The sequence below is a fragment of the Fusarium sambucinum genome, chromosome IV, assembly GCF_050947815.1.
Source record: "Fusarium sambucinum isolate potato_lamoka chromosome IV, whole genome shotgun sequence".
Lineage (NCBI taxonomy): Eukaryota > Fungi > Ascomycota > Sordariomycetes > Hypocreales > Nectriaceae > Fusarium > Fusarium sambucinum.
The window spans coordinates 3,521,847-3,541,724 of NC_139291.1; the positions used below are offsets into that span (position 1 = coordinate 3,521,847).

A 19,878-nucleotide genomic window follows, 5' to 3' on the forward strand; every position below is an offset into this window, starting at 1 on the left:
ATCAGTGCGACGTTACTTCCCCGGGCCCGTCCCCTCCACTCTTTAATTATCGGATTTAGGTAGTCTGGGCCTGGTCTTAGCTTATCGCGGGGTCAAGGATCACTGATAGCCTAGGTAGGTAGGCAGCCTAAGCCTAGCTCTGGGCACCCATCTCCAGTCTGATAGGGCACCTGTTAATTGCACCTGGGTGACAACCGCAGATCTTGACTCCCATCAGCACCGACCTTCCGATAAAGCGATAGTAAGAAGAATGGATCAGATCAGTTCAACTAAGTCATATTCAGTGGGTGGAACATCCATGGCATGCAACAATATACGGCTGCAATCCGGCCATTTATCACCAATGGCCTTGCTCTGGCGACGATAACGGCTGTTGGTGCTACGTTGACCTCTTGTCCCGTGAAGCTATTCGCATTTTGTGTCTCGAGTTTGTCCTTGGTGTAACCAGCCCCGAGCCTTTCTAATCTCTGTTCGGCTTTGTCTGGTTACATCAAACAAGCAAACCTCCCCGCATTGATGCTTGCGCCAAGCAAATGCCACCAACAAACAAGTCAGTTACCAGTCCTTGAGCTCTGCATCGTTACTCGACGACGAATCTCATCTGAAACCCGTCAATCTGACACTGTATCACGACGTTGCCTTTGACGGGAGCCACCCTTTCGGACGGCTATGAACTCTAGGACTGTCAGCTTCCAGGATCCCTGTGCTTACTTATTTCTTGACTAGCTAATGTTTCACTCAGTCAGCATGATACGAGGGCTCGCATTTCAGCTGTCTGCAGTACATCCCCCTCGACAGTGGAAGGATTCTCCATATCCATGTCGATATTCTGGTGCAGCCAGTGCCGATCACCTGTAAAACAGCCCTGTGCAACATGTGCTTTCGATCGTATCACAATTTTGAAGCAGTCGTCAAAGCATCAAAAAGTCTGACTGCTGAAGTTATGAGAGACGAAATTAGGAGGCCAGTTTATATTACTTAGACTATAGTCCTTGGGTAGACTACTTATTTTTGTAACCCAGTACTTAGGAAGTCGTCTCACTTAGACGTCCAAAGGGCAAGCGAGACCTCAATCTATTTGCAAAATTCTGCTGCTATACGCGTCAAGCCATCAGTAACTCGCTCAATCGAACTGACGTCTACCCATTCTTCCTTAGAATGCAACCCTTCACCTCGAGGCCCCCAGAGAAGAGGTACAATGCCTTGTTGGGAGAGAAGAGCACAATCGGTCCAGAACAAAGCACCAGCAACGGTGGCCTCCACTCCGAGTACCTCGCCCACAATGCCAGAGACAAGCTGGGTAAAGGGATGGTCGATTGGAGTGAACTGAGGAGGTCGACTAAAGACGATTTTCGCCTCTGCTTTGAAGTCGGGAATCTCTTTCATGACTTTCCCGATCATGTCGTCAAACTCTTGCTTTACAACCTCGTCGCTCTCTCCGGTGATAGTACGACGTTCGGCAATGATTGTGCATTCCGCAGGATACGATGCCGCCTCTTCGCCGCCCGAAATGATTGATGCATGGGCAGTACCTGTTCCAAGAGTCCCATCACCAGGACCATCCCGCAGCTTCTTCGCGTATCTACCGAGTTCGACCAGAAAGTGACCGGCGTTGACAATGGCATCAACTCCCAGATCTGCCCGCGAACCATGAGCCGCCAGTCCGTATACCTTGATCTCGACATGACAGTATCCCTTATGGGCATGGTTAATTTCGAGATCAGTTGGTTCCGATACAACCGCCGCATCCGCTCTCCATCCAGCTCGGAGGACGTCTTCCGTACCCTTGCTCAAGTTTTCCTCATCAGCAACAGCAGCGAGGATCACGTCACCGCGTAAATCGAGCTTCTTAGCATTGGCCAATGCAATCATAGCCGCCGCAACGCCGGACTTCATATCAGCAGATCCACGGCCGTACAGTCGCCCATCAACAATCTTCCCGCTGAGTGGATCGTCAGTGTAACCCATCAATGTTACAGTATCGATGTGCCCGTTGAGCATGAGACTCTTTCCACCGCCTGAGCCGCGAGCGATACCAACAATAAAAGGGCGACCTTTTGCATACTCAATCCAGTGAGTCTCTATATCACGATGCTCAAGCCAAGACACTATGTAGCGAGCTATAGCTGTTTCGCCTGGCCCAGGAGCAGAGCCCAAGTCGGGGCTTGCTGAGTTGATCTGAACAAGAGTCTGAGTAAGCGCCACGGGATCGTTATGCGAGACGCTGTGGGGTATATCATGATCCCGGCTGCGTTCCGTGCAGAAGAGAACAATTGTGGATTTATCATTCAGTCCAAGCTGGCTCTTGTCGGTAGGCGTCAGACGTCTCAGCGCAGCCAACGTCGAACCACCACAAGGCCCAGCATCAATTCCATGCGAATGAAGGTACTGGACAGACTGGTATGCCTCATAGTCAGACACGGTCAAAGTTGCATCGACGCCGTGTTTTAAGAGCTTCCACGCGATAGTCGAAGGTGCGCCGCAATTGAGGCCAGCCATGATAGTAGTGGTCGTTGGGATCTCAGTTAACTCACCCGTTGCCAAACTTTTCCACAAGCATGCAGCTGTGTCTGGCTCGACTGTCACAATTGAAGTGGATGCACCCTTCCTCTTGAAGTGGGAAACAACGGATTGCGCGAACGAGCCGACACCGACGGGAGCGACAACCAAGTCAGCATTGGTTGAGCCCAATTGGTTGTCGACTTCTCGCATCATGGTTCCATAACCATCAACAATCCACTGCGGTGCCGTTAGATACTAGTCATTTCCAATTACTGGGGATTGACTAACCTGGGGAACAGAATGGTAGTCACCGAAGGCAGTGTCTTGAACCATGATCCCTCGTCCATTCTCGGAAGCAGACTTGGCTTCAGTCATGGCATCCTCATACCGACCTTTCGATATGATAACGGTTGCACCTTCAGACTCAATAAGTTTGACAGTAGAGTGATGCATAGAAGCTGGTACATGAATTTCCGTCGTAATACCGAGGATTGAGCCCATGCGCGCCACAGCACGACCATGATTCCCTTCAGTCGCTGCATACAACGTCAACTGTTGTAACTGGGCTGCTTCTCCAACAATCTCAATATCTGAGTCGAGAGGCAATCCCAACTTCTCCGCTATGGAGCGGAAGGCACCCCAAGAGGCACCGAGGATCTTGAACGCAGGAAGACCGAAGCGACTTGTCTCATCCTTGACATAAACTGCGCCTACGCCTAGCTCTTTTGCAAGAGTCTCGAGCTTCACGAGAGGGGTTGGTTCATAGTTGGGAAGGCCTCTGTGGAACCGATCTATATCTGCTGGGGATGATACAGAGCCAGGAGATACCCAAGACCTAGCTTCGTGGTTGAAGTGTACACGTCGACGAGAAGCCATTGCTAGGTATGACCCGCGATTGAGGATGATGTAGAATACCCAAGGTGGGAATGTTGTCAAGGGCCAACTGTGTCTGTGGTGGGATATCAGCACAATGTTCAAACAATGATTTGTACGAGGTAATTGTTTGTCTCAAATATAACCGATTGCGAGAATGGCTGCCACCTTTATATTTATAGCTGGATAAAATATCGTGCACAAGTTACCGCGCCTTCTGGCTACAAATTACACAACCCCGCCGAAGCTAACGCAGAAGGTGTTGACGACACTGCTTGATAGCCGATGTAGGCTCATGTGTCTACGATACTGGATCTGCTCTTTTTCACAAATCTTTCGAGCTATTTCGGAGGTTAACTTGGCAATAGGCCAGCCCCAATGCCGCAGTCACCTCCGAGGTCAACCGACTAGAGCATATGCCTGCCAATGCCATATCGGAACAAGTCAGTTAGTTGCTGGCAAACCAAGATTATAAGGAGATATGTTTGCTGATTCAACATTATAGAATCACTTCTTCACGAGTTCCCAAATTAGGAGTGTTCATTTCGCAGGTCAATGGTGAGTCTCTTCGCAATCCGGTCACGACTGTTAAGGCGGACTCAATCGCGCAGAAACTCTTGGGTACTGTCTCGAAAACGCACTTTTCAGAATAGTTCAGTGTCGTTGCTTTCATACACGTAATTTCCACCTTGATATCATTATATGGCTCATTTTCATGGTTCTACCCGAAGGTATTGGTGGGTAGGCTCCAGACGATACAACGAGCCACGCCCTCCAACTACAATAAGTTTACCATTGAAGAAGTGCAGATAAAGAGTACGTATTATTTAAAAAATGGGCGATTAATTATAAAATGGCTCAGACACCAGCAGAGCGCGTCTCACGGATGCGCACATACTACATCACAACAGTAAAGGTGCGCCCACAATAACTCAACCTTGATCAAGATACATACACGCATGCTGTGAAGTATAAATAGCTGCCTAGCTAGCTATTCACACAGCATGATAACCTCTTTTGAAGAAAGAACGTAAGTTATAGCAACAACTAAACTTCAAGACGCGCACGTTTTTCTGGTGATTCTACATGATTTCCAAAGCCTTAAACTGACTTTATCCCTCACACCCCAACTAGAGATTATAATGTCCAAGGTTTATACAGTAAACCTATCCTTACACGCAAATATTGTAAAACAACTACATTGCTGCATGCAATGGCTATTTGTTTCTTCCTCTTTCAACCATCAGAACAACTTGGTCAGTCAACCTTGCAACTACTTGTCGCCCAATCAATCTAGCCAGGATTCGAGAGTTGGTCATCCGATATACCAAGAGTCAGTTAGTTGATGAACCATAGTGGTTCTTGGCTTTACAAAGCTAACTTTCTTGGAGAGACCCTCCCACAACTGTACCAGACGTTGAGGGTTGAAATGACACTCGAAAAGGCTTGCCCGCCAGAGGTTGATCTGGAGAATCTGGATGATCTGGAGGAAGTCTCTGGCCTACTTGCCTTCCATGCTCGAGGGCATTACGTACAGTCGCAGATTTTCCGTATCCCCGACAGACTAGGCCTTTTCTCGTCCGGCTCGCCTCAATGGCGGAGGTTCCAGGCTGAATTAGTTGTGCACCTATTGGTTTACGAGGGTTTTTGGAACGCTTTCATTGTATCAACTATCATTCATGATATACAGTGTGGTGAACTTGAAATGAAGTTCGTGTTGGCCTGACTTGAAGGGAGCGGCGCATTAATTGTTGTCGTTTGGTTTATCGCATGTTGCTCCCGTATCGTCAGCCGTTGGTTGGGATAGTATCACAGCACTCGGGAAACACTAGAGAAATGATCGGGTCGATCTATTCGCCTACAGCTCTGAGCCGAAAGACATCTTCATTTTGCCCAAAAGGTTGAAGTGTATGCCAGGTTGATCCGTCCCAATACCACAACTCAACGGGGGGATAGAACATGCGTCTATTAAAGTGTGGAACAATTCAGACAGTGCAATATGAGATATTTCCGAGGAATCTCGTCCTTACAAGTTACTAATTGACCTACTGAGTGTAAGTTTTGCGCAGGCGAAATACGCCCTCCAAATACAGTTCCTTAATCATCCCTCAAATCTCTTGCTACCCAATAGACCCATGACTAAGCCATCATCCAAAAACTCCACCTCGACATTCGCTCGGTTCAAGGTTCACATGCCGTGCCTTTCCCCAACGGCGGATGCATCTTTGAGCCAATGTCATGATGGAGTTCTTGATTGACGATGTTTTTCTTACTCAAGGCGACAGCCCAGAACTGACCTTACCCTCCGGCGAGACAGATCGCCATTCACCACAATCGTCAAGATCGCCCAGTTCGCCAACTAGAGGGGGGAATGTCGAATTAATTCCACAGACTATCAATCCCCAAGATGCTTTCGGTCTTCCCTCTTCGCAACTCCAAGATTTCCAAATTGATTGGAGCGCCGACTTTCAACCACCCAAATCAGCGTCTGATGTTATAACTGATGATCTCAACCCTGACTTCTCTTTCCTCAACCAGCCCGATGACAACTGGAGCATTGAGGCACCTCTACTAGCCGCAAGTGGCTCGATTCAGACACCGTTGACGAGCATTGATGAGTTCTTGATCAAGAATGGCGCCAGCCGTCCACCCGCACCTTGCACACATTGCCGTCGATCCCGTCTGCAATGTCTCATCTTGCAAACAACCCTCGCCAACCCGAATCCGGATTCCTCCTGCTCAACTTGTGTCGCGTTGTTCAGAGAATGTAGTCTTTCTGGTCGCAAAAAGAGGGAGCCTTCAGATTTTGAGACGCTGGAGCCAGTTATTGGACGTTTGCACGGTGTGAGTGAGCATGGCATCCTGGGCGTACCATCCACAGTCGACGAGGGCCAGCCATCGCAGGGACTATCAATAGCAGAGCTCTCTGGGAAAAGAACAAACACCCGATCTGTGCGAAAGACTAGGGTGTTGCGCAACTGGTACCTATCAAACTTGGATCACCCGTACCCGTCAGAAGAGGAAAAGGTTGACCTCGCACAACAGTCAGGATTGAGTCGAAGTCAAGTGGTCAATTGGTTCGCCAACTCGAGAAGAAGACATAGGCTAGCATCAACCTATTCCACACTGCCGAGCCGAGGACGCCAAGGATCTGCACCAGCATCACCCATGCCACGTTACCTACGCAAGAATATGTCACCGATGGACCGTTGGAAGAATTCACCTCCAGATCAGGAACCAGCTTCAGCGACGGCGATCCAGAATGCATTGGCCGCTCAATCCGCAGAACAGAGTTCGTTGGACAGCGACGACATCGGCAGATCTGGGCCTGGTTCGTCTGCTAGTAATGACTCCCTTTGGCCGTCTACCCTACATGATGCTTCCTCCAACTCGGCATCCTCCTCTTACTCCTATCGTTCAAGAGAGAGCAAATTATATCCGCGGTCTGGAAACAGTTCAGTAGCAGAAGGGACTCCTGCCTCCAGGATGACATCTAAAAGGTCAAGGTCTAAGAAACTGATTGCATTTCAGTGCACCTTTTGCCGGCAAAACTTCAAGAAAAGGTATGATTGGGTTCGTCATGAGAGGTCAATTCACTTGCCAGGCCTTGACTCATGGGTTTGCACGTTGCCTGTTACCCAGGGCCAATCGCTCTTGGTATGGCGCATGAATGAAGAAGGGCCCCAATGTCTCTTCTGTGGCTCGGACTCGCCCAACGATGAACACATCCAAGCTCACGAATTTGATACGTGTGCCGAGAGGCCTGTTTCAGAGCGCAAATTCACGCGCAAAGATCACCTTTGGCAGCACCTACACAAATTCCACGGATGTAGGAAATGGGAGGGTTGGCAACCAGACCTGACTTTATTACAGTACCGACAAGATACAATCCGTAGCCAATGCGGGTTCTGTCAAGTTACGATGGACAGTTGGGAAACGCGGATAGATCACGTAGCCGCTCACTACCGCGATGGTTTCACAATGGAACAATGGGTCGGAGGGTCCGGGGTCCACGACCCGAGCGACATGGATTCTGAGAGACAATTGTGACGTGGATACAGCCCCGGCTTCGGTACGGGAAAATGGAGACAGTCAAGCTGTAGCTCCGACGAACTGATGCAGCCTTGCTTTAAACACGTGGAAACCATGTCCTAGCGAACTCCACTGACGGCTAACGGCGGCGCTACAGTCCAGAACGTTCATAGAAGCATCGTTCATTCAAGCCAGCGCTTGAAGCAGCCTAGCGAAAGCCAAATGCCTTTGAAGTGAACTTCTTTACACATGACTTTAGTTCAAACTTTACATGACTGATTCGCACCGAATGAGACTGTCAAGCTCCATGATCCCTGCTGAATGTGGGGAATCACGGAGTTGGCTGCAACGCCCTGTGGGCATGTGAATTCGTTGTTCGGATGACAAGCAACCATCCCATTTGACAACTGACAGTCACCCCTGACGCCCAATGTCAAGAATGAGGTGACTTGTCGGAGTCGAGAACCGTCCAAACCATCCATGCGCACGCGAACCGAGACTGAGATTCCTGTTTATTCCTACGGACTCAATTACCCGTTTGGATAAATTCGGTAACAACCGATGTCACGGGTCTTGGTTCTCTTTCGCTCTACTTCTGACCGTCGCCTCTGTGTCAGACTCCTTTTCAACTTTCTTTATTATTTTTTCTTTCTGTCGCTGAATTTCCTTTTTATTTCATTCCGTTGTGTTTATTGCTGTATCCGTCTCAACTTCAAGTCAAATTTAAACAAATCTCCGTCAGTCACCATGATCATCACACGCGCCCTCTCCATCACCAACTTTGTTGTCGCCAGCTCAGCGCTCAGCTTCCAGGTCGGTGTGCTGTACCCATGGCACAAGCAGTTGGATGACGATTTTGAAGCCCTCAAGAGAGAGCATCTTCGCGTCCTGACCGCAGTCGAGGGCAAGATCGGTGGAACACAAGAACCTGCCCTTCTTCAAGAGAACCGACCGGGCATTCTGAGCATGATCGGAAACTTGGCGCCATGGAAAGCCTGAGTGCAGAGCCGACTTCGGGACCGTTACGCAAAACACAACACAACAACAACAACAACAACAACAACCTCGCATACCCGGCCATTATGGCATCGAAAAACAAACATATATCAGAAAAACAGAACTAGATGATTCAAATATCCTTTTCCGACGACGAATTACATGGTTTTCCATCTGTTTTGCATCAGGCGTTCCTCGTTTCTGGCTTTCACATCCACTCGGGCATAAGTGGGGCCGGTTACGGCTCACGCGACACCGGCTTCACCCGACGAAAGGGATCCGACCGGCTGCGAATTGATCAATGTTTATCAGTTAGTTATCTGCACGGATATATTTCGCATATTGTTCTGTTTAGATCATTCATATCCATCGTGTTTTTAGTTTGCGGTACTGTTACTACTAAATAAAATATTTACAAGCTCATCGCTATCCACATGTGCCCACATCTTCACTCGAGTGTTCCCATTTCCATCAATAAAACCATCGCCTTGCCTGTCGACTTGCGGTTGTTGGCAATACATCATTCGACCAATAATTGCGGAGACATGCCAGTATCAACGATACTACTGAAGGGGTGCCTGACGAGACGTACTCAGTTGAACCACGATATCACGCATCGCTCATACACGGATTGTAATTAAACGTTCCAAACAAGAAATAACCACCGGTCGAACCCTATTTCCGCGAAACGATGCCTCAAATTCTACCACCATTCGATCGCTGCAAGCCAAAACCCCGGCCGTTGTCGAACACGACCCTCACTAGTTGACGGCCTTGAAGTAAAGAGGGCTACTAACCGAGTTCTGCATATTGACGCTGAACTCTTGCCCATAGGCGGGGACGATCCTCAGAGGATTACTATCGGAGCGTTGCCAGACTCGAACGCTGAAGCTTTCTCTGCCCTCAATGTTGTTGTCGATCGAATGGTTGAGCTGAACAAGGACGACGAGGATTCCGATGAGGGCGCCGGCAATCAAAAGCTTTGCTATGGCATCGACAAAGGCACAAAATTTAACAAAACCTGACGATGACTTTTCGGCGGTCATTGTGGGAGGCTCGACGCTGGTGTGGGCGGTGGGAGGAGAGGTAGACTTGTCAGCCATCAATACACGAGGTGTAGAGATGTAGAGGCTCTTCTTGTCACAGCTTGATGGTGGATGACAGTGTGGATGGGAGCAGCAATGAATAAGACAGTAGCTAGGCGCAACGCAAAGACAAGCAAGGACAAAAGAGAAAAGGCTGGGGAGGGGGGTTGGACTTCATATACTGCAGGGCTACGCTCACAGGGCTGATGGATGAATTAAGCAATCATTTAAGCTTGATTGACCAAGTCATTTGGCTTTCGAGACCGCCACGACAGGGGGAAAGGGAAGCTACTGCAGCTTGGAAGAAGCGCTAGATGATAACTGTCTTGAGGGTGTTTCCAGTTGGTTGGTCGGCCACGCATGGGTAATATGAAGTGTTTTGCAGTACTTTACCTCTTGCATCAGCAACACTTTACCTCCTTTAATGTGAAGAGTTTTGTGTCATTAACAGCAAATTCTCCATAGTTTCACACGATGCGACAGCATCCGTAGACAGTATGGTTCATCGACAGCGCCCTTAAATACTCTACATGTTCAAAGAGTGACGACCAACTCATCAATTAATTGAGGGGGCAAGCTATTCACTTTAGCGCGCTGTGGCTGAACCAGGGTCTTAGATCTCGCACTAACAGGAACCCGCCTCTCTACCACTCCTTTTTGTTAAGAGTCCGACTCACCAGCGTCGCTATTTAACATGGATATTCCCTTGATCGTCACGGAGCTGAAAATGACCCTTGTCGATCGTCAACTTTGGGAATGCTTTGCGGTAACGGACCTTTTGCCAAGAGTAGAGTAGGCAGGCGAATGATCTTTAATGGTGTGGATTGCTTCCTTGCTTGTATGAGCAACCTGAGGTTTAAAGCGTGGTGTACTAAGAGGTCCGCATTCAGGTTTTACAATTTACTAGAGGTAAGGGACAAATTAGTTTATGAGATTTGGACCCATGTCTTAGACCGTCACTATTTTTGAGCCCACCGTCACTATTACCCGCTTTTGCAAGTAGAACACACCATTTGAGAGTCAAAGTATTACACATGGCGGCGTAGCATCTTGTCCATCCTTCGCCGCAGTCAGGAACGTTTGTTTGTTACTCCAACCGAGTTGATCAAATCTCTTCCTCATGTTCTTCGCCTCTCCTAGATAATCTGCTCCTTGAACGTCTTCCGCATACCTGTCCATCAACTCTTCAAGTTCTTTGTGCCGATACTCATCGTCCAGAGAAGCCCATACCATCTTCAACAACTCTGGTGCCCATGACGCGCCACATGGTCGAAAGGCCTGACACTGCTGTGCCAAGGTAATTGCTTCATCGCAGATTTGGTGAGACTCTTCGATATAGTCAGGAAGAACACCGAATGGTTTGATGGTTGGGCCAACAAGTGCAGTTTGGATGAGAAGAACTGCATTCCCTGAAGCGTATTCTATAGCTTTTACTCTGGAAACGAAATTGGCATTGGGAGCCAGAGCCATCGGTATTGCCATCTCGTATTGGTCCCGCATTATTGGTCGTTCAGTCGAAAGCATATTCCAGTAGCATTTCAACTGGTATAGATATCTTTCTGGGTCTCGAAGAAAGACTGGTAAATCACCTATGGCACATAGTTCAAAGCAGTACAGACCTTGCTCATAGTGGTATGGTCTAGCTTTGGTAATGTCTTGCAAGGCAACATCCCAGAACCATGGCCCCAGTTCAACATTTGGATCAGAGAGCGCCGCATATACCTGAATATTGTGTCAATTAGATAATAATTTCTTTTTCGAGGGAAACATGGTTGATTAGGCCAGAGCCAGTCAACTTACCCCTTGTAGGCAAAAACCACGAAGGTCATCTGAGTCAATGATTTGGCCTTGGGTGACTGTTTCTTCGAGGAGGTGGGCGATGACCCCACGATGCTTGTTGGATGCCTTGTTATCAATCCACAACTGAGAAGCATGTCAGCTTGATTCAGATGATCTACCCAGACAGCCCACCTGGCATAGCATCACCATAATGACTAATTCCAACTTGAAGGTTGCTGATTGCTTGGGGTCGTTCAAACATTCTTGTAAAGACCTCAAAGCCTTCCCAAAAAGACAAAGAGCTCTTGGGTTAGACTCTTTCCGAAGTCGGACTGATTGAAACGTGGCAATCACGGCATGTGACATATCATCCAGAGCAGGATGCGAGCCAAAACGTCGTGGGAGGGTTTTGAAGAACCTTGGTCCATATATTTCAAAAGAATACCGCTCATCACTAATTCCTGTTAGAGCAACGAATTCTGCCGCCAGCCTGGTCGTCTCGTTACTCGGAGTGCTCATGGGAGCCGTGGTCGGCTTATACTGATGGAATCTGAATCTTTGTATTCCGCTCCCTGTACATGTTTGGCGTATTCTCTTACATCGTCCGCATGCTGGCTGTGCCAAATCACACTGGCGAAAGTCAGTGGAATATCTAATGGCAAGTGGCAAGGTCATGCCTTTTTCTTAGCTTTACGACAGTTGCCGCAACCTTTGCTAGTAGGAACGCCGACCATTTTCGTTGGAAGAGGAATGAGATGTCAGGTATCTTTTGGAGGATTTAAATGGGGAAGGTTGGTTCCCTGACAGTGAAGATCGGTGATGATATGAATTTAATGTTATGTAAGCTAAAAGCCTTGGCAGCTGACATTCTGTTGTGGTGGTGTATCATGTTAGCACGTGAGATGACATGCGATATCCCTTACGATCAACACCTCTACTACCTCATATTTCCTCCATGCTAATGGAGGGTATGTATTTTTAGATTTAAAGTTCGTATATATTATAGACTATTCAATATAAAAAGCCATCATTAGACTTTTGAAGCCAAACCCACCAAAAGACTATTCAATTAATGGGAACTGCTCGAAGACATGAGAAGAATACCAGTTCTATCAAGCTGAACAACATCGTGACAAAACATATCAAAGACACTGCCAATAATACTCATTCACCACCTGGCATGTAGCTCCCCAGGCACATACGGTCTGACCAACGTAATTCTTGCCTCCGCACTGTGAGTATTTCGCCAGGCCATGTACCGGTCCACACATTATATCGCCAGTCGGGGTGGAATCAGACTTGCTTGTAGTCATAGTTATAAGTGTTGTGCCTTGGCTGCTGCTTGTGCTTTGCAAAGTTGCAGAACCAGAAGATGAGGATGTTGTCGTCGTCGTGGTTGAGGACGATGAAGACGATGAAGACGACAAAGTCGACGAAGACGTAGTCTGTTGGCCTGGAATTGTGGCGCTGGATGTCGCAGTGGCCGTTGTCGTTCTTTGCTCAACTGACGAAGGAAGGCCTGGCACCAGTGTAGGCCCAGGGATATCGTAAGACAGAGAGCTTCTGGGTACGTAGAGGTTGAAGAGGATACCAGGGTCATCTGATTTGTAAAGACTGGTACCTTTTACACCCTCAGGAAGTACATTTCCACCATTTGTAACTTTGATATTGAAGCACTGGGGATAGTTCTGAGCACCGTTTCTCTGCCCTGCCCCATGGAGAGCGATGATCTCATGACGCAAAACGTAGTTTCCTGAAGCCAACGCCGAAGGAATCTGGAGAGTCCAACTGTTTTGGTTGCTGATCAAAACATCAGAGGCCCAGTGACCACTATCCTTAGACAGGTCAATAAGACCCTCTTCGCCAATCTTGAAAAACTCAAGTTCGCTCTTATCAGCGTCTTGACAGTTTCCAGGACACTTGGCTAAATAGTCGATGACAGGGCCCTTGTGAGACGATGGCCAATCGTTCCATTTGAGATTGATCTTGTCGCCAGCAGACACGGCAATGTGCCCTCGAGCATTTCTCGCGGCCCTGTGGCAAATGATGTCAGGGTCGGAGAAGCTGTTTGGTTCCACGTAACCGTTGTCAGTTGCGCCAGTGATCCATCCAGCGACGGGGAATTGGGTTGGATTCTAGTTGTCGTTAGTTTATGTCTGTTGATCTCATGGCTTTACGAGTACGAAGCATACCCAATTGAATGCTGGAGCATCGTACTAAGAAATCGAGTTAGTTACAGCATATTGTGTTCCAATAAGGTCACTCACTCCTCGGTATGCTACTCCGTTAGTGATGATCCAGTCGACATGGCCGTGAGCAGCGACCTGTACTGCTAAGGTTGCAAGAGCAAGAAGCGAGGACGTGTGGAATGATGCCATGGTCGCAAAGTGAGCCTCGAATAAGGCTGTTGGCGAAAGGTGAAGTGATGGAAAGCACAGACAAATATTAGAGGTACTCCGAACAAGAGATGTCGATATTTTATTGCTCTACCTCATTGTATGTGAAGGGTCTGGGAGCTTATATGAAGATATCATTGTGTAGCTCGTCCACATGTTCCAGACCTCGACGCCACCAAGACACATGTGAGATAACTCCAAGCCTTGAATGCCAATGCCTTGAGAGACTTCAAGGAAGAAATCTGATCATTAGTTCCGAATTCTGACTCTGACCTTTGGTGGCTTGCTCAGGAACGTGTTTGACTGTATCACAATGTCTTTGGCAGGCATCCATTGACGACTGGTTCCACCCCAAGATTGGAGAGTTACATATATACCGGGGTGTTTATAACTCTGTATGTCTGTCGAATGTGAGACATTGTTCTTGGCTTTGATATAGCATCAATTGAGACTCGTCTATCATTGAGCGTTGCCCACGTGGAAAGCCTGTAGATCTTCAAATTTGGTATTGATTGTCTACTGGATACCCTCCTTATTACTGATTCGTACATCTAGAATTGAGCTCTGCTCTAACTAACAATAGTCCCTGGCGTGAGATTAGGTTCAGGCTACAGCCGCCATGTCCAACCTGTCCCTTGTTGCTTGTCTCTACCTGAAGTCCACCACCGGCTATACAGCCACGAACCAAAACGATGATGGCCCATTTTAGAGATTGACTTTGTCAGAGTAGCGCATTTCGAAAGCCAGACAATTAGTGAACAACTTGCGAATAGCCTGGCCTTACCCAACCGGACATGTCTGTCTCATATCTGATTCGGCTTAAGGATAACGAATGCGAATGAGTAAAATAGGGCGAGCTGAGATATTGTCAAAGACAATATCCTCGTGTCGCTGAGCTTCCAAAGGCATTCCAAGCCCTGACAGACTCTACATGGTTTCCCTTCTCTTCAACCATGCCTTCTGACAAGGCTTTTGAGGAACCAACAGATATTGTTTCTGCCCTGGTTGTTACCTTACAGTGCAAGGGGCTAAACGACGCCACCCGTGAGACTTCAGCCCCTGTCTCGCCCTCCAACTGTCGCAAACGGCGACATTAAGGCTGATCAGGCGTGTCCATTAAGCGGCAAAATCTTAGCCAAATCTGGCCCTGGATTATGGGCTGACTCAGGTCCAATAAGACCCATTGTCGCTCGCCAATAGCCTTGGCGAAATCGAGAGGAGGGCGGGATGTCTTACATCTCCTTGCCGGGGTTGGAATGTAACATAACCCAGATATGTGACAGTCAGGTTCTCGCCAACTTTATTCTTAAGTTTATCTTTATTCTTGAGTTTGCTAGGTTTTGTTTCAAATGTGACAGAAACAATGCCTTGTTTTTTCCATCCCTTGAATAATGGCATTCTTCGATTGTCGGTCACATCATTCCTTTCTTGGACGAAAACGTCAATCAGCAAGAATGCACGAGGCTGTCTAGGCATTCTAAGGCTATCGTTAATCAGTATGTGTTTGTTCGAAGTAGGAACGTCGTAGCTTTGCTTATGACCAACTAATCATTATTGAATGCTGATGGCAGAAAGGCATGAAGCCTGCTGGGCAAACTAGGCTCTGGAAAGGTATATTCATTGATTGTATGGAAACGGTCTGTTCCCATTCTCTAAGATGAAGCCTTAATGATCAGGTCTGCCATCTCACTCAATGAGTCCGACATGACATCCATCTCCCCAAAGATATCTACACAAGCTTCCTTCTCCAGAACGGAGCAATATGCGGACTTGAAACTATACGCTGTTAACAACTGATCATGACAAGGATTGTGCCACTCACCCAACTTGTTTGGCTGCTGACACATCCCACATATGGGCAGCTGCAAACCAAAGCTCCTGAGCACCCTTAAGTTCCTCAAAGGTCGAAGCATAAGCCTTGAGATCAGGTTTCCCCACCCCAAAGGAGTCACACGAAATAAGGTGCTCCTTGGGAAACTCGATGCCCGCCTTGGTGAAATATGAAAGCACCCTATCATAGTCCCCAGCCGTAAGCCCCCTGACCGTAAACCCAGCACCGCGTAGCTTCTCAAAGCACTCCTTGGCATCGGGTCTTGGCTCCAGAGCAAAGTATCCCTTAGTGACCATCTCAATATCCGCTTCGGTTGCGAAACTGCGGGGTTCGGGAATACCAGACAGCCATAGCATTCGGTAGAACAGGGAAGAGAAGAGCTTGTCAAACTCGACGTAACGGTTCGTCATGCTGAGGTATGTATACTCCCTCTCAGCTGCTTCTATCCATAGGTTGATCAAGAGACTCGGTTTAACGTTTTCTGCACGGAGCTTTTCGCCGAGTTGGTTGTCCAGTGCTTCGACGAGCTTGTCGTAGGAGACGATTGTACCTACAATGTCGAAGACGACGTACTTTTCGTTGTTTTGTGCCATACTGATACGATGTGTGTGCTAAACGGGATGAACAAACTGCATTCTCTAAGAGTAAGATGTGTAGTCAGTCTGCGGATGATGAATGGTTCTTATTCTGAGCGATAGCGTGTATTAGTGCCGATGTGACCTGGGTTCTCCGCAATCGGATACAATTTCCGAGTTGAGAAACCTCTAACCCGGATATCTACCCGTTGATTCGTGCGGGGGAAGATAAGCAGTGATAAACTACACCAAGACTTATCTCTGCCGACAATTCATGTCCTGGAAATGGGGCAGTGCTGTATGTCCGGTGATATATCGGAGTGACGACTTGGATGACAAACACCAAAGGCCTTGCGATAAAGATGGGAAACCTGGACCTAGTCTAATCGGCAAATATCCCTCCATATTCGGAAAACCCTGCATCGTGAAGCAAGCATGCCCAAGGCAGGCGGCCAATGTCATGTTGTATTTCACGTTTCTGTCGCGTTTTCTTTCAACCCAAGCTGGCCTCAAGGCAGCAATGACCAATCAATATGCATAGTCCACTCAAACGCAATACAAGGTAGCAATCAAATAACACAAATTATAAATATATGTAAGCATAGACTGGGCCTGATTCCATTCTTTTCCCAGCAGTCTCATCATTATAATGACTGGATTCTTGTGTCGTTCAAAGCGTACGTCGTTTCATCGGACATACCAACACCACAACATGCAAACGCCCATACATACCATCAAACATGCTGTTTACTCTTGATACGATGCCTGTTGCGGATCACCAGTGTCGCCGTCCATAAGAACCTGAGGTGGAAGTTCAGGTAGCCACCCACCAGCTCCATTTAAAGAGTCCGAGGGCTGTTGTCCCTGACACTCCTCCCAGACCCAAGCGAAAGATTCAGCAGGACCGGCAGAGTTTCCATATTCGGCACCATAAGTTTCTTGATGTCCATCAGCTCCTGAGTGCGATAACACGTGCGACGAAGGGTCCGTAAGAGAATCGGTCTCCCAGGAGAATTGAGTCGACAGTTGAGACATGTCTGTGGTAGAAGGAGGGATGGGCACCAGCCTTGACCTTTGTCTCTGACCTGTGCTGGGTGCTGGTATATCGGTGAGTTGCGGCATGATGGCTGATCTCCTGCTTTCGACTATGGCCATGACATCTTCAGTCGTCTGGTGAGGTGCCGCAGGTTCGGCATTTAGCTCAATCACTGCTTCTTCAGAGCCGGGGAAAATTGTTCCGCGAATCCTTCTCCAGCTTCTCTTCGACAGAGATTCCTTTTCGCCATTGATGAATATCGGGTTAGAAACATGAGTCTTTCTCCATCCCACGACTTTGAAGCGATGATATTGATCCTTATCCATGAGCCAGTGGCCATTCCTGACCTGGAGGTTCTCCGGTGAAGGTTTGTGCTTGCACTCCTTTTCGTGTTCCTTTTTGGCATGACTAAGGTTCTTCTCGGGCAATGAAGTATTGAACTTGTACAGACAGATTGAACACCAATAGACGAGAGAATGGCATCTTTTTAGATGCTCACTGATGCTATTGTCAGTACTGTATGTGACACATCACCCGAGAGGATTGACTAACTTGTGCTTCTCAATTGTTGGGAACGACTTGTCACAATATTCATGACGTTGGTCTGCGACGACGCAGAGAAACGAGCGGTCGGGGAGGCTATGGGTAGCACCTTGCATCATCACCAGCCGTCGGAAGTGTATAAGGCTCGTCTACGTATAGACGAGCTCGACCGGTCGTGTCAATTCTGTTTATGACACCGTTCGTCCGCCGACAATCCCGTGTGACTCGTGTTGGTGGGCGCGATGGGTTTCGAAAGGTGCTCAGACAGACGGCAATTTAGTTAGACTGAATGTCTACAGGTCTCGAAGAATTGGCACAGGCTCGGCGATGCGTGTAAATAAGTAAAATTAGATGGTGGAGGTGTCGGCAATGTTCAAGACGTCTATTTTCAATTGTCAGTCTGCCTGTCAACCATGGAGTGGTAACTTGCCTCGCCTTTTCCCTCCTGATTCATTCGGGACAATGGCGGAAAGGGTAGCAGGCCTAAAGACAAACAATGGTGTATTGGCAGTAAATCCTTCTTTTTGGTAATGGTTCGAACAAAGTGGTGAAGAACAAGTTGGGGGCGAGACCACGGCCTCATTGAGGCTCCCATCTGGCCCGGTGCACATGAGTTTCTCGCTGCGACAAAACATCGCAACGATGTTTTTTTTTTTCGCTGATGGTTGTATACTATGCTCCCTTCTTGTTTCCCCTCACCTCTATTCGTCAAAAGCCTGACAGCACCCCAACCCCAAGCTGGGTGCCCAATCCCTTTTGGGCGTGATCGGCCTGAAACCTGCATATCAACAACACATTTCCCATGCGTTGTAAACGTGGCCAGGTACACCCACCGCTTCTTTGTCTAGCAAAGCCAAGAGTAGTCAAGGTGAGATTGCTGCAGAGATGAGGGGTATCCGACAGCCTGGTTTGGGATGTGTCCCCTGGTTGGCAGCCATCGTGGCAACGTCTCGATACGGTATTCTTCGCGGAGCTTTGGTGGTGTTGGGACATTGTTCTTGAACGCGATGTTCCTCAAGAGCTTGTTGTTCGGACTGTCCGTTCCATCCATTGGTCCTGGCGTATACGAACTTTTGGCGGACGCTCTGTGATGATACCTGGTCCTTGAACTTTGCGGGGGAGCGACATTCTCCAAAGCAGTAATGCAGGGGCCGTGTCTGGAAGCAGGCCTACCCAAGTTATCGGGCATATTTGAGGACTGTCATTGGTTATTTTGCGTTATTATTAGAAGAGCGACTTAAAGTAGTGCAACAAAAGCTTGCAGGCACGTGGAACCCGGGGTTAGGATTAGATTGGATGCAAGAATGAGGTTGACAGGCAGGGTTTGTCGATCGTTAGAAGAATAGAGGTCTCTCTTCTTCATCGAGCTGCTCAACAATGTCGGGCAGCAACCCGACGGCAGGACCAACTACAATACTCGGATCAATCTCAACAAAGGGGTCTCCTGATCTCTTGAGTACCGAGATATGTGGCAGCTTGTCTAGCCGCTGTTGGAATGCTTGTATGTCGGGTACAACGATTCCGATGTGCCCAAACGTATTGGGATGCTGCCTTCCAGAATCAATATTCTTGACTGGGACATCGACGTAGCAGATCTCAAGAAGACCTTGTGCATTGTTCTTCTCGCGGTTCATCTCGAGTGTTGTTTGGTAACCTGTTCCATTCTTCCCACCTTGCGCATGAGCTACATAGGTGATGGAGTATGTCTTGGTGATCTGGAGGGTGAGTAATTTGCGAAAACCGAGGAGTTCAGTGTAAAACTCGATGCTGACTGTCAAGTTTCTCGTGTTGTAGCCATATGATTGAGAAAGGTACCGAGCGTCTCGCTGCTCGCCGGATTATCGCTCCCTATAACGCTGTAGGGTAGATGTCATTCGCGAGGAAGCATCCCAAGGATAGAATGAGACGCGACAGTGGATAAGGGTTGGGCTCCGAAGAGAGTAGTTGGGAGAATTCGGACCATGGTTTTTGTAAATTTGAGCACAAAGAATATCTTAGTATGTGAATTTCTAGCTTGACGATTGATTGAGCGATGAGATGAGGATGTCTAATGAGTGAAACGAGCTAGAGCATCGCCTTTTATGGTCAACTCGACGTCTTTTTGACAAATAATAAACCCAAATACTTGCATTTAAATTTCTAAGCTGTCAGCTTCATCCACTCAACAAATTGATCATATCTCGTTGTTGTGATGCCTATCGCTCCAAGACACGCGAAACGCGAGCATGGG

General features: G+C 48.0%; 9 protein-coding genes across 9 annotated transcripts; 2 read left to right on the top strand and 7 right to left on the bottom strand.

The window, feature by feature from the left end:
• Positions 1–1,074: 1,074 nt before the first annotated feature.
• Positions 1,075–3,378, bottom strand: FSST1_001144 (tryptophan synthase beta subunit-like PLP-dependent enzyme; the record flags this gene model as incomplete). The annotated part of the gene is made up of 2 exons (XM_083225459.1): positions 1,075–2,739; positions 2,791–3,378. 2 exons carry the CDS (start codon positions 3,376–3,378, stop codon positions 1,075–1,077), a joined length of 2,253 nt encoding a protein of 750 aa, XP_083091326.1.
• A 2,238-nt stretch (positions 3,379–5,616) lies between these two features.
• Positions 5,617–7,425, top strand: FSST1_001145 (uncharacterized protein; the record flags this gene model as incomplete). The annotated part of the gene is made up of 1 exon (XM_083225470.1): positions 5,617–7,425. One exon carries the CDS (start codon positions 5,617–5,619, stop codon positions 7,423–7,425), a length of 1,809 nt encoding a protein of 602 aa, XP_083091327.1.
• Positions 7,426–8,154: 729 nt separating this feature from the next.
• Positions 8,155–8,406, top strand: FSST1_001146 (uncharacterized protein; the record flags this gene model as incomplete). Its single annotated transcript, XM_083225480.1, has 1 exon — positions 8,155–8,406. The coding sequence occupies one exon, from the start codon at positions 8,155–8,157 to the stop codon at positions 8,404–8,406; it is 252 nt and encodes an 83-aa protein (XP_083091328.1).
• Positions 8,407–9,164: 758 nt separating this feature from the next.
• Positions 9,165–9,506, bottom strand: FSST1_001147 (uncharacterized protein; the record flags this gene model as incomplete). The annotated part of the gene is made up of 1 exon (XM_083225491.1): positions 9,165–9,506. The coding sequence occupies one exon, from the start codon at positions 9,504–9,506 to the stop codon at positions 9,165–9,167; it is 342 nt and encodes a 113-aa protein (XP_083091329.1).
• A 1,002-nt stretch (positions 9,507–10,508) lies between these two features.
• FSST1_001148 (uncharacterized protein) lies at positions 10,509–12,001 on the bottom strand (the record flags this gene model as incomplete). Its single annotated transcript, XM_083225501.1, has 4 exons — positions 10,509–11,210; positions 11,289–11,411; positions 11,460–11,897; positions 11,945–12,001. 4 exons carry the CDS (start codon positions 11,999–12,001, stop codon positions 10,509–10,511), a joined length of 1,320 nt encoding a protein of 439 aa, XP_083091330.1.
• A 335-nt stretch (positions 12,002–12,336) lies between these two features.
• FSST1_001149 (glycosyl hydrolase family 61-domain-containing protein) lies at positions 12,337–13,645 on the bottom strand (the record flags this gene model as incomplete). The annotated part of the gene is made up of 4 exons (XM_083225512.1): positions 12,337–12,384; positions 12,470–13,402; positions 13,460–13,483; positions 13,535–13,645. The coding sequence occupies 4 exons, from the start codon at positions 13,643–13,645 to the stop codon at positions 12,337–12,339; spliced, it is 1,116 nt and encodes a 371-aa protein (XP_083091331.1).
• A 1,670-nt stretch (positions 13,646–15,315) lies between these two features.
• FSST1_001150 (uncharacterized protein) lies at positions 15,316–16,087 on the bottom strand (the record flags this gene model as incomplete). Its single annotated transcript, XM_083225523.1, has 2 exons — positions 15,316–15,439; positions 15,486–16,087. The coding sequence occupies 2 exons, from the start codon at positions 16,085–16,087 to the stop codon at positions 15,316–15,318; spliced, it is 726 nt and encodes a 241-aa protein (XP_083091332.1).
• Positions 16,088–16,816: 729 nt separating this feature from the next.
• On the bottom strand, positions 16,817–17,764 carry FSST1_001151 (uncharacterized protein; the record flags this gene model as incomplete). The annotated part of the gene is made up of 2 exons (XM_083225534.1): positions 16,817–17,603; positions 17,658–17,764. 2 exons carry the CDS (start codon positions 17,762–17,764, stop codon positions 16,817–16,819), a joined length of 894 nt encoding a protein of 297 aa, XP_083091333.1.
• A 1,218-nt stretch (positions 17,765–18,982) lies between these two features.
• Positions 18,983–19,611, bottom strand: FSST1_001152 (uncharacterized protein; the record flags this gene model as incomplete). The annotated part of the gene is made up of 2 exons (XM_083225545.1): positions 18,983–19,474; positions 19,609–19,611. 2 exons carry the CDS (start codon positions 19,609–19,611, stop codon positions 18,983–18,985), a joined length of 495 nt encoding a protein of 164 aa, XP_083091334.1.
• Positions 19,612–19,878: the final 267 nt, after the last annotated feature.